General features: G+C 44.4%; 1 protein-coding gene across 3 annotated transcripts in view; it reads left to right on the top strand.

Moving 5' to 3' along the window:
• Positions 1-13,013, top strand: part of SLC44A1 (solute carrier family 44 member 1) — a 105,887-nt gene that overhangs the window by 21,204 nt on the left and 71,670 nt on the right. Inside the window, exon 1 of one of the 3 annotated variants that reach the window (XM_054031266.1) lies at positions 741-789. The exons of the other annotated variants lie outside the window; for them this stretch is intronic. Coding sequence (XP_053887241.1) covers positions 787-789 — 3 coding nt within the window. The 5' untranslated portion in view covers positions 741-786. Of the gene's footprint in view, positions 1-740; positions 790-13,013 lie in introns of those variants that run through there. 3 annotated transcript variants of the gene reach the window in all.

The following is a 13,013-nucleotide window of genomic DNA, read 5'->3' as shown; positions in this document are numbered from 1 at the left end:
CCCCTGTAGCGCTTTCCACATAAATGTGTGTGGGGTTTTTTAGGGACTGACGCATGGGATCTGCAGGATAGTATATGGTACTAGGGTAATTATTGCCTCCCCTCCAAAAAAAAACAAGTTAATGGACAAAATCTTTATAATGGAATTGTCAAGGAGCGATTCTCTGAAAGATGGATATGAATTTTTAAAATTGGTCTCTCTTTTTGCATGGTAGCAACAACTTTTGTAATATCTTAAGTTTTTTGAGTAAAAATTGGCTAGTGTTGTTCAGTGAAAAACATGTAGCAAATTATTCTTCTGTCTTAATGCTCCATTCTGAAGGTTTGCATGCTTTGTTTTGTTCATTGCCTAGCAGAGCTCCTGTGTGTGTGTAGACAAGTATTCTCCTAGTGCAGTATTCTATTCTCTCATGCAGTAATTATGAGCTCATGTATGGGGATGACACATGCCTAATCCAGGGTTGCTACTAGTTGCACTATTGATCATTGGGGAACACTTTTTACCTCCAGGTACATAATCTTTATTTCTGCAACCTAATATTCATAATGCAAGGAGAGAAACTGGCTACTACTGTTGCTGTAACCGAGGATCTAAATTGTAGATACCTAGAATCAGTACGTCAACCTCCTATTGCTGTTTAGAGCAGTGTGGGAAATCCATGCTCACTTGTGGAAGAAGAACCTTACTAATGCTAACTTTCTTTTATTAAAAGGAGGATATATGAAAATTTAGAGCAGCAATAGATGCAGAGATGGCAATGCCTCGTGAAATGGATTGTCGTGCCTTATGGTGGGTTGGAGAATACACTTGTGCTGCACAGACCCTACATGATTCTACAATGTAAAATGTTTGTAAGAGAGAGATTTTTGATAACCACAGTAATATTTTACTTGTCTTTTTTTATAATGGCAATGCATCAAGGTAAAGGATGGGCTAGTAGATTTTTTTTTCTTTGGACCTGAGCTGGTAAATATTACATAAATTATTAAACTGCTGATAAACCATAACATTGCTTTTACAAATGATTCATATGAAACACATTGATCATACTTTAAAAGTTCATTTTGTGTCAAATGTATGTCAAGCAAAGGTTATTTTCTTTAACTCATCATATGGGAGCTTACATTTAACACTTGTCTGGAGTGTTGGAGTGGTATTGGTAGGGACTCTCCACACATGCTTGGCCCATTGCTGGGTTGGTTGGAATTCTGTTCCAAGGAATGGACATGTTTCCTGCTCCAGAAGACGGAAGTAACAGATTTCCCTGCACCCCATGGCACACTCCTAAAAAGAGTGGCTTTCATCCACCCAAAACCAGACAAACAAAAAATGCCACCATTAAGGTGAATCAGGCTTCATCATGTCTGTCCCATTTTTCACACAAGTGGTGATGGTGGCACTGGAACTGTCTCTGCAGACTTGGTAAGACATCATTTCATCATTGAAATCTCTGTTTGAATTTGGAAGTTTTCCTTAGAACCATAAGGGCTTGACTTCATAAACTTAGATTCTGCAGAACTTGATGGCAGTAAACCAGGAAAAATTCTTACCCATCCTGGGCAAGTAGAGTTTTCAAGCCCTGCATGTCAGTACTGTCCGCATCGTGGCTGTCTGCACTTGTGTAGATAAATAACTGTGCTGTCATTCCTGAATCCCCGGAGCTGCAAATACAGTATGAAGACTGCCCCAACTGTGGTCATTCCCATTTGCTCTCCTGAATTTAGTCACACTTTTCCATGCTTTGAAGCAGGTTGCTGCATCAAGGTCACCGAAAAATAGTTGATTTAAAGGGGATGCACTTGGGTGAACTTGATGCTAAGGTTGAGGTTTTGTAAATAATCTTTTACAAAGCCTAGCATCAGTAGAAATGTCCCCAAAGACTTCATAAAACCCTTCCAGTAGAAACTGCCTTTTATTAAATGAATAAAAATTTCTTGCAGTATTTGCAGTCCAGACTTTGCAACAGCTTGTTAATATAGGACAAAGTGACACTGACAAAAATAAAATGAGTTCATTTTTCATTATCCACTCTGAAAGTGCAAAAAAAAAAAAAAAAAGCATAAGCGGTTAAATAATTTAAAAAATTCTTCCAGTTCGAATACGTAAGTTACTAGCACCTTAATTTAAGGGAATCTGTTTAAGTATTTATTTAACCTAATCATGCCCCTTTGAAAACAACGAAGCCAGATCACTGAAGTTGTAGCCATGGTTAACAAACATTTATACTCTCATTTGTATAGCATAGTTGGAACAGAGTACTTTCTAGATATGTCATCTGTAGAGTTTAAGTAGGATTTTAGTATCTGGTCATAGATCTTCAAACTCCCGTTTGCAGATTGTCCAGTTTTTTGCAGTCGGAGTTCAGATGTTCACGTTGTTCCAGTGTATTATTCATTTGGTTTCTTAACTGACGCTGCTGAATTTAAATGTTCCCCTCTAATTTGATGTCATATTAGTTTTTAGGATGGAAAAACTTAAAATGGGTTTGACGTTGCTGTGCAAAATGAGATGAGTATATATCACTTCTTCATGTAGAATCACTTTCAAATGGGAAATTATGTACAGGACTAAACCAGATTCTGAATTCAACATTTGGATATAAATGCAAAAGAGAGAATGCAGGGTGTGTGAGGGAGATCCTAGTAGGTTTTATTGATATTTATGGATTTCTCCAGGTTTTAAAATATTTGTTACTTCTGAATTATTTACATATGTAGTTGAAAATGGCTTTGATTCTAGAAATATTAGGTTCTAATTTAAATCTAAATGAAGATTTCACCAATTCTACAAATTTTAAAGGAGTGATGAGAACATCACGGTTATAATATCTATTAGCAATCAGTTACAATGTTAGTACTGTCAAGTCTAGCAGGAAAAAGGAGTGAGTGGTGTCACAGGTGACTAGAGAGGTCACATCCCTAATGGGTGGGATCAACTATTATTGAATGTTAAAGAGGGAGTGAGTGTGAGTGTGGTGAGGGGGGGGGGGTGTTAGGTGCCTGAGTTTCCTAGAATCTGGATGGCAGGGCACCTGATCCCATAGTTTGCATAAAGCTTCTTTCTTTTCAGTCTTCAATATTGAATTCACAAGGTGCCTGTTTCTCTTTCTAAAAGTGGTGAACATGAAAGCTGCTCAGTTGCTGCGACTAGGTGTTTAGGGGTTACCAAACATCCAGACCAGAATTTTCCTTGCTCAAGGAAGTTTTAAGATGGTTGTAGGAAATATGTAATTGAATAGACTGAAAAAGCAAAACCAGGTAACTCTCTTAAAGAAAAATTAACATTGTCGAGTTAAGTAGCTAGGGTGTAAGAAAAGTTCATTGCTGAAAGTGCACAAAATCTGTTTTTCCAGTTTCTTTAAGATTTAATATCAAAGTTTCATTCAAAGTCTACTGAAGTACAATTGGATCACTGTTAAATATGATCATTCAAATAATGCGTTGCCATTATCATTGACATGTAGCTATGATGATCATGAAGTCCCTGTTCTAGGTCTTCCAGAAGCACTTGAACATCACCTTCATTCACTAGTAGTCTCTGTTAGTCTTTGACACACACACACAAAAAAATCAACCGAAAGGCAAAGACTTTCCTTCTTGACTGGTGAGCTGTCTTTCTCATACATGACCATAATTGTCATCTTAAAATGTTGCCTTCCCCACTTCATCTCCTTATGGATGTCCAGCTGCTAGTTTAAACTCAATGTGACCAAAACAAAGTGCTTAATCTTTCCTTCCCGGCTCTCCGCCTCCCTCCTGTCTTAGTTGCTGTGGTCAGTAACTATCATCCTCCCTATTGCTCAGGCCCATAAATCTGTGTTGTCTTCTGACTTCTTCCTCTCTCTAAATACACCTATCCAGGCAGTGTCAGAATCTGCTGCTTCAGGCACAACATTTCTGTAATCTGGCCTTCCACATTTTGAAAACTCTCATCCAAGCTCTCATCCGCTCATGTCTCAAATACTGCAACTTTCTCCTCTCTGACAAATGCAATCTCTGCCCCAGTTATTTCCATTCCAAACGCTGCTGCAAAGCAAATTCGAAAAGACCAGAACTTCTGACGAACCTAAATCAGCCAGCTGTAATTGAGACATTGATCCCTGTTTACATTGCAACAGCGATACCAACCTGCATTGCTTATTTGTCAGATTTTTCTAACCAGCATTTTGACTCTCCTGTCTCCACTTCTTCATGAGAGAAGCCACCCGTAAAAAATCTCCAAAGTCAGTGGTGGTGTTCTTCAGATCTCACCTCTGTCAGTTTGCCTACAAAACACTTGACTGTGTCTGAGCAGTTGGTGTGCTGTGACAATTGCATGTCATCTCAGTGTTAGGCCATCTTGCCCATTTGTATTGTATTTATCTGTTTTTTATGATCTTATGCTTGGATCCGTTAGGTTTGGATGGTGCCTAGAACAATAGGGGCTAGGGCCTGAAGATGCTACTGCAATCAAAATAATTAAAACTCGAACAGGATGTTAACAAATGAGGGTGGCAACTTTCTTGTCAATGTAGCACAAAATGAACAATTTAAAGAAATGATTCATTGGTCTGTCCTGGCTTTGGAATCTTTGACATCTAGTGTGATCTCTTCTATAACATAGAACTTCCCCAAAATAATTCCTAAAACAGACCTTTTAGAAAAACATCCAATCTTGATTTAAAAATTGTCAGTGATGGAGAATGCGCCACGGCCCTTGGTAAATTGTTTTAGTGGTTAATATCTCTCATTGTTAAAAATTTATGCCGTATTTCCAGTCTGAATTTGTCTGGCTTCAACTTCCAGCCATTGGATCATGTTATACCTTTCTCTGCTATACTGAAGAGCCCATTATTAAATACATTACTTATTCCCCATGTAGGTCCTTACAGATTGTAATCATGTTGCCCCTTAACTTGCTCTTTGTTAAACTAGATTGAGCGCCTTGAATTTATCAGTGTAAGGCATGTTTTCTAATCCTTAAATTGCTCTCGTGGTTCTTCTCCAAATCCTCTCCAGTTTATCAACAACCTTCTTGTATTGTGGGCACCAGAACTGGACATAGTATTCCAGTAGAGTTCGCATCAGTGCCAAATACAGAGGTAAAATAACCTCTCCTACCCAAAATGCCCTATTCATACATCCCAGGTTTGCATTAGCTCTTTTGGCCACAGCATCATATACAGAGCTCATGTTCAACTAATTATCCACCACAATCCCCAAATCTTTTTCAGAGTCACTGCTCCCCATCCTGTAAGTATGGCCTACATTCTTTGTTCTTAGATGTATACATTTTACAGTTAGATCTACAAAAATGGATATTGTTTGTTTGTGTCCAGTTTTTACCAAGCGATCTAGATCACTCTGAATGAGTGACCTCTCCTCTTCAATATTTGCCACTCCCTTAATTTTTGTGTCATCTGCAAACTTTGTCAGTGATGATTTTATTTTCTTCCAGGTCATTGATAAAAATGTTAAATAGCATAGGTCTCTGTGGGACTACACTGAAAACGCACCTGCTTGAAGATGATTCCCTGTTTACAGTTACATTTTGAGATCTATTAGTTAGCCAGTTTTTAATTCATTTAATGTGTGCCATGTTAATTTTATGTCAGTCTAGTTTTTTAATCAAAATATCATGCAGTACCAAGTCAAAGTATATTACATCAACACTATTACCTTATCAACCAAGTGTTGATTTGTGTTAATTATACTACCTTCCTTTAATTCTTTATTAATTGAGTCCATCACCCATTCCCTTATCTTTCCTGGGATTGATGTCAGACTGAAGCCTATAGTTACCTGGGTCATTTTGTTTACTCCTTTAAAAAAATTGGCACTATCTCCTGGGTGTTCACTGAACGGACCTAACTTGTAGGTCCACTACTTGATTCTGCAAGTGGGGCTAATACAAGAAAAAAATTAGTCAGAACAAAAAGCAGCATTGATTGACATTAATGCAAGATGTTGGTTGAAAATGAAGAAAAATGACTGTGTGATAACTACAAGCATCTGTACAAAGAAAATTGTGTTCCTATTTTGAATTCTGAGGTATGACCGTAACCATCTCATGCTCTAGACACTTCTGCTATTCATTAAAAGAACAACTAATCAAATAGCAAATTCAGCAGCCAATCCACCAGCAGTTCTCAACAAAACTCTCATCTTTCATAGATGAAGAAGACCAAGCTTTCTATCTTACACAGAGCTCTTCTTCAAGTTACGTGCTTTGTTCAGTGGCAATACCTTCTGTAAGCTAGCAGAACAAGAATAACAGCATCCCATCATTTTAACAGGAAACTGTTACAGTGGGGCAAATGGTAAGGAAAAATATCAGTTTTTGCTTATCTTGTCTGTATGCTTCTTGCATCAGCAAATGCTGAAGGAATCTTAATCTGTCCATAGAAAAGGCTGAAATCAGTAGAAATGCAGATTGAGGGCTGCAAGCAAAGCCTGTCAGCTGCAATTTTGATGGTGCTTCAGTTATGATGTAGGCAAAAAGTGGAGGCCTACTACAGAAGAAACACAATCACAACATTTGTGTTAGACCTTGTGATGACCATAAAGTAAATATTTTGGACTTTTGAGTGTAAGTAGCTAAGGCTAGTAATCATTTCAAAATAAATACAAGATCTGAATGTGGACCACATCTTATTCTTGATATTTTGGGGAGTTGAAAATCAGGTAGTTAATCGTCCAAAGGATGATTGTTACATACATTGAGAATTCGTATGTAGATTATGAGGTCTTGTTTGACACTTTTGTGGAGCTGTAAACCTGATTTAGCACAATTCAAGACGTGAGTAAAGATATGGAAACAGACTTAATTCATCCATGTAACCTTTTAAATACCTGTTAAAATCATGGCTTTCATATTTCCTTTTAGAGAGACAAGGTTGGTGAGATAATATCTTTTATTGTACCAACGTCTGTTGGTGAGAGAGACAAGCTTTCGAGCTCCACAGAGCTCTTCTTAGGTCTGGGAAAGGTACTTAGAGCAATGTTTCTCAAATGCAGCCACCAGGGACTTCTTGTGCAGGCATGAAAGCCTGGTGATGGAGTGCGGGGAACAGCGCATCAGTCCCTCCCCCTCCCTCCCTCCCTCCCTGTTGCTCCTGGATGTGCTGCCCTGCACTGCCTCTGGAGACCGATGGGGCCTATCCTGCCTCCCATCGCCCCAGGACACTGCTGCCTTCCTCGCCCCACATCCATCTCCCAATCACCCTGGGCCCCCACTGCCTCCCCCGGCCCCTCATCCATCCCACCATCACCTCTGGCCCCAGCTGCCTCCTCTTTTGACACCCCCTCTCCCCCCCCCCCCCCCAATGTAGGGCTGGGTCCTGGGGCTTACTAGCTATCTGGAAGGCTGTGAAAAATGATACTTGTATGTTGGTTAATATCACTTTTCACAGCTTCCTAGATAGCTACTAAGTTTGCTGTGAAAAGTAATATTAACAAATATACACAGCGTTATTTTTATTATTCAGTCTGACAAAAAACCCTACATATATAAATTACAATGATTTGGGTGTGTATCTGTGCATATTTAATTATTTTTCTTAAAGTTAATTAAGTATTTTAGGGAAAAGTGTGAGTGTGGCCACCAGGGAGATTTTGTGGCCACACTGAGGCCACCAAAAAAATGTGTTGTGAGAACCCCTGATTTAGTGTGTCACAGCTTAAATACAAGGTAGACCAATTGTTTAGCATAAGTAGTTAACACCTATTTCAAGAGACCAAGGTGAATTGGCCTGTTTACCTCCTATGACTGGAGGAGTGTTAAGGGGGGTGGAGAGCAGTGCAGGGGGAGGGGAGCTTGTTTGTGGATTATAGATAAGGCTACATTTTAGTCATGGGTTTTTTAGTTAAAGTCATGGACAGGTCACAGGCAGTAAACAAAAATTTACGGCCCGTGACCTGTCCATGACTTGTACTATATACCCCAGACTAAATCTTGGGGTGAGGCAGCCCAGGGGTGCCATGGTTGCTTTGGGGGTGTGTCCTGGGGGCACAACGGGTGCTCTGGGGGGAGCAGCTTGGGACCCTGCTGGGTGGGGTGGGGGTGCAGGGGTTGGAGGGGCTGGCAGGCTCCCTACCTGGCTCCGCACAGCTCCCCAGAAGTGGCGCACGTCTCTACCTCAACTCCTAGGCAGAGGGGTGGCCAGGGAGCTCTGTGTGCTGCCTCTGTCCCAAGCGCTGGCTCCACAGCTCGCATTTGACCAGGAACCGCGGCCAGTGAGAGCTGTGGGGACGGTGCCTGCGGGTGGAGGCAGCACACAGAGCTGTCTGGCCACTCCTCCGCCTAGGAGCTGAGGAAGGGACATGTCACTGCTTCTGGGGAGCCCCCCCAAGGTAAGCACTGCCCTGAGCCCTCGCCCCATCCCGCGCCCCAGCCCTGAGTCCCCTTCCACACCCAAACTCCTGCTGCTGCTGGAGGAGAGCGTGGTGGCCTGAGACTGCCTCAGCAGCGACCAGGACGACTGGCCCAGGAGCTGCTCAGGCAGCCCCCAGACCAGCCACACCGGCCACTGCAGAAGTCATAGATGTCACAGAATCCATGACAAACTCGCAGCTTTGATTATAGATTGTTGTAATAAGCCATTAATCCAGTCTCTTTTTTTCAGTCCATGATTTTTAGAGTCTGGCAAAGTTATGAATTTAAGTTCCCAGGTTTGTCTTTAGAAAGTGTCGTGCAAGTTTCCTTTGAGGATGAGGACTGAGAGGTCAGATGTAGGGTGATCATTTTGTGAAAAGTTTTCATCCACAGGTGATAGGGTATTTTTTGTCTTATTGTTTGCCTGTGAGTTCTCTTGAGAGCATGAGGACTGTCTGGTTGCACTCACACAGTTGTTGTTGGGGCATTTAGTGCACTGAATGAGGTACACCACATATTGTGATAGGCATGTGTAGGGCCCATGGATCTTGAAAGGTGCGTTGTGGGAAGTGTTGAGAATTGTGTCTGCAGCTTTTGCATCTGTTGTCCTGGAAGGCTCTGGTGCTGTCTGCTGACTTAGCAAATGAAATGGATTCCCTGTGGTAACTGTGAGTAATTCCAAATCCTTGTCAATGCTCTTCCAAAGTACATCCAATGGCTTTTAAAAAATCCTATTACAAGATTTCATTTGAAGGTGGTCCGCACAGAAGGATCTGCCATCTCATCATCAGGACTGATCCCTCCAAAGTTGTGGCAGCAAACGAAACTCATCAGCTTCTTATGTTTTCTGTGAGCACTACCTGTAAATAAAAAATATTGTGAGATTTAGCAAAGCCAGAAAAGAGCTTGGAGAGATCTTTAAAGATATTGAGCATGCCATTACATGAACTTAACATAATAGAATTTGTACAAATATGACTTAATGCAAAAACCTCACTGCAGATGTTGTTTTAAGTGTAAGGGTGGCATCATTCGAAGACAGTTGAGTTGCCTGAGTGTAGCTGAGGGCATCATTTGGCCTGCAAGCACCTCTGGTAGCGGTGATAATGAGAGAGATTTAAAGAACCCAGCTTGACTGTTGGGGCACGTCTACCTGCAGCTGGCCCATGAACCTTCTACCTCGCAGGATCCTAGCCCGAACCTGGAAGTCTACAGTACTATTAAACAGCCCTGCAACCCGAGTCAGTTGGCATGGGCCCAGCTGCAGGTGTCTAATTGCAGTGTAGACATACTCTCAGAGCCCAGAGTGAATTTGTGTGGTTGGCAGATAGGTTTGGTCTACACTGGAAAGTTATATCTGCATAGCTACATTGGTCAGGGGTGTGAAAAAACCCCACACCCCCAACCGACGTAGCTATGCTGACATAACCCCCAGTATAGATGCAGCTATGTTGATGGAGTTTCCGGCAATGTTGCTTACTTGTTCAGTGAGGCGGTGTTCCTACACCAATGGAAAAAACCTTTTTGTTGGTGTTCACCACATGTACATTTCAGGGCTGAGCCACCAGGGCTGTGCTGGAAGAGTCTCCATAGCGTAGACATACTCTTAGGAAATGCAGCTTATTTGCAAACAGCAGACTTTATACAAAAGTAAAGGAGGCAGTTAACAAGGAACCACACTGACCTTATTTTTTTTTTTTTTTTTTGGGTGAAGTCATTTTTTGAGGGACAGAACCACAAAGTGCTTGAAAGACTGACTCTTGTTCCATGTCTTACTGCCATGGTTGCAGTCAGCAGAGGCACTTGTGCTGGAGTCCATTCAGTACAGAAGAGAAGGAGTGATTTGCAGAGCATTTTTCCATTAGAGGCCCTCAACTTTGCAATCTATTCTCTCCCACCTCCCTGGTATGAAAACCCAAATCTCATATTGTAGGGACCATTAGCAGTTTCCCAGGCTCTTGAGGGGAGAGGGGCACATTAGAAGCTGTTTTTGGGGAGAGGGAGAGTGTTGATGGGATTGTTTTTTATTGAGATTGGGGGGTGGCAGTGGCTTGGAAATATTAACAGCTGTTGGCTTTCGTTTTGCTGATTGTATTTTTAAATTTTGGCAGAGGCACCTAGAGCTGAGTGTAGGCACTTTTGTGTATATTGTTATACATTGAAATAAATAATACATAAGCAAAGTACCGGATAGCATTTCTGACTTGCCATCTGGAAGTGGTAAGAATATCTCTCTCAAGCAGTTGACAGTGAAGTCTTACCTAGCTAAACACCTCATAGGCATGTGTTATGAACACTTAGGCCTTGGCTACACTGGCACTGCACAGCGCTGCAACTTGCTGCGCTCAGGGGTGTGAAAACTCCGCCCCCCCCCCCGAGCGCAGCGCTGTAAAGCGCCAGTGTGATCAGAGCCTGCAGCGCTGCACGCTCCCTCGCAGCGCTGCAAGCTACTCCCCTCGGAGAGGTGGAGTACATACAGCGCTGCACGCTCCCTCGCAGCGCTGCAAGCTACTCCCCTCGGAGAGGTGGAGTACATACAGCACTGCAAGCTATTCCCCTCGGAGAGGTGGAGTACATACAGCGCTGCAAGAGAGCTCTCACAGCGCTGCAAGCTATTCCCCTCGGAGAGGTGGAGTACATACAGCACTGCAAGCTATTCCCCTCGGAGAGGTGGAGTACATACAGCGCTGCAAGAGAGCTCTCACAGCGCTGCAAGCTATTCCCCTCGGAGAGGTGGAGTACATACAGCGCTGCAAGAGAGCTCTCACAGCGCTGCAAGCTATTCCCCTCGGAGAGGTGGAGTACATACAGCGCTGCAAGAGAGCGCTCACAGCGCTGCAAGCTATTCCCCTCGGAGAGGTGGAGTACATACAGCGCTGCAAGAGAGCTCTCACAGCGCTGCAAGCTATTCCCCTCGGAGAGGTGGAGTACATACAGCGCTGCAAGAGAGCTCTCACAGCGCTGCAAGCTATTCCCCTCGGAGAGGTGGAGTACATTCAGCGCTGCAAGAGAGCTCTCACAGCGCTGCAAGCTATTCCCCTCGGAGAGGTGGAGTACATACAGCGCTGCGAGAGAGCTCTCACAGCGCTGCAAGCTATTCCCCTCGGAGAGGTGGAGTACATACAGCGCTGCAAGAGAGCTCTCGCAGCGCTGCAAGCTATTCCCCTCGGAGAGGTGGAGTACATACAGCGCTGCAAGAGAGCTCTCACAGCGCTGCAAGCTATTCCCCTCGGAGAGGTGGAGTACATACAGCGCTGCAAGAGCTCTCACAGCGCTGCAAGCTATTCCCCTCGGAGAGGTGGAGTACATACAGCGCTGCAAGAGAGCTCTCACAGCGCTGCAAGCTATTCCCCTCGGAGAGGTGGAGTACATACAGCGCTGCGAGAGAGCTCTCGCAGCGCTGCAAGCTATTCCCCTCGGAGAGGTGGAGTACATACAGCGCTGCGAGAGAGCTCTCGCAGCGCTGCAAGCTATTCCCTCGGAGAGGTGGAGTACATACAGCGCTGCGAGAGAGCTCTCGCAGCGCTGCAAGCTATTCCCCTCGGAGAGGTGGAGTACATACAGCGCTGCAAGAGAGCTCTCACAGCGCTGCAAGCTATTCCCCTCGGAGAGGTGGAGTACATACAGCGCTGCAAGAGAGCTCTCACAGCGCTGCAAGCTATTCCCCTCGGAGAGGTGGAGTACATACAGCGCTGCAAGAGAGCTCTCACAGCGCTGCAAGCTATTCCCCTCGGAGAGGTGGAGTACATACAGCGCTGCAAGAGCTCTCACAGCGCTGCAAGCTATTCCCCTCGGAGAGGTGGAGTACATACAGCGCTGCAAGAGCTCTCACAGCGCTGCAAGCTATTCCCCTCGGAGAGGTGGAGTACATACAGCGCTGCAAGAGAGCTCTCACAGCGCTGCAAGCTATTCCCCTCGGAGAGGTGGAGTACATACAGCGCTGCACGCTCGCTCACAGCGCTGCAAGCTATTCCCCTCGGAGAGGTGGAGTACATACAGCGCTGCAAGCTATTCCCCTCGGAGAGGTGGAGTACATACAGCGCTGCACGCTCCCTCGCAGCGCTGCAAGCTATTCCCCTCGGAGAGGTGGAGTACATACAGCGCTGCAAGAGAGCTCTCACAGCGCTGCAAGCTATTCCCCTCGGAGAGGTGGAGTACATTCAGCGCTGCGAGAGAGCTCTCACAGCGCTGCAAGCTATTCCCCTCGGAGAGGTGGAGTACATACAGCGCTGCAAGAGAGCTCTCGCAGCGCTGCAAGCTATTCCCCTCGGAGAGGTGGAGTACATACAGCGCTGCAAGAGAGCTCTCACAGCGCTGCAAGCTATTCCCCTCGGAGAGGTGGAGTACATACAGCGCTGCAAGAGCTCTCACAGCGCTGCAAGCTATTCCCCTCGGAGAGGTGGAGTACATACAGCGCTGCAAGAGAGCTCTCACAGCGCTGCAAGCTATTCCCCTCGGAGAGGTGGAGTACATACAGCGCTGCGAGAGAGCTCTCACAGCGCTGCAAGCTATTCCCCTCGGAGAGGTGGAGTACATACAGCGCTGCAAGAGAGCTCTCGCAGCGCTGCAAGCTATTCCCCTCGGAGAGGTGGAGTACATACAGCGCTGCAAGAGAGCTCTCACAGCGCTGCAAGCTATTCCCCTCGGAGAGGTGGAGTACA

Source organism: Malaclemys terrapin, chromosome 6 (genome assembly GCF_027887155.1).
Source record: "Malaclemys terrapin pileata isolate rMalTer1 chromosome 6, rMalTer1.hap1, whole genome shotgun sequence".
Lineage (NCBI taxonomy): Eukaryota > Metazoa > Chordata > Testudines > Emydidae > Malaclemys > Malaclemys terrapin.
Note: the sequence above shows the minus strand (reverse complement) of the source record. Positions and strands in the feature narration are given on the sequence as shown.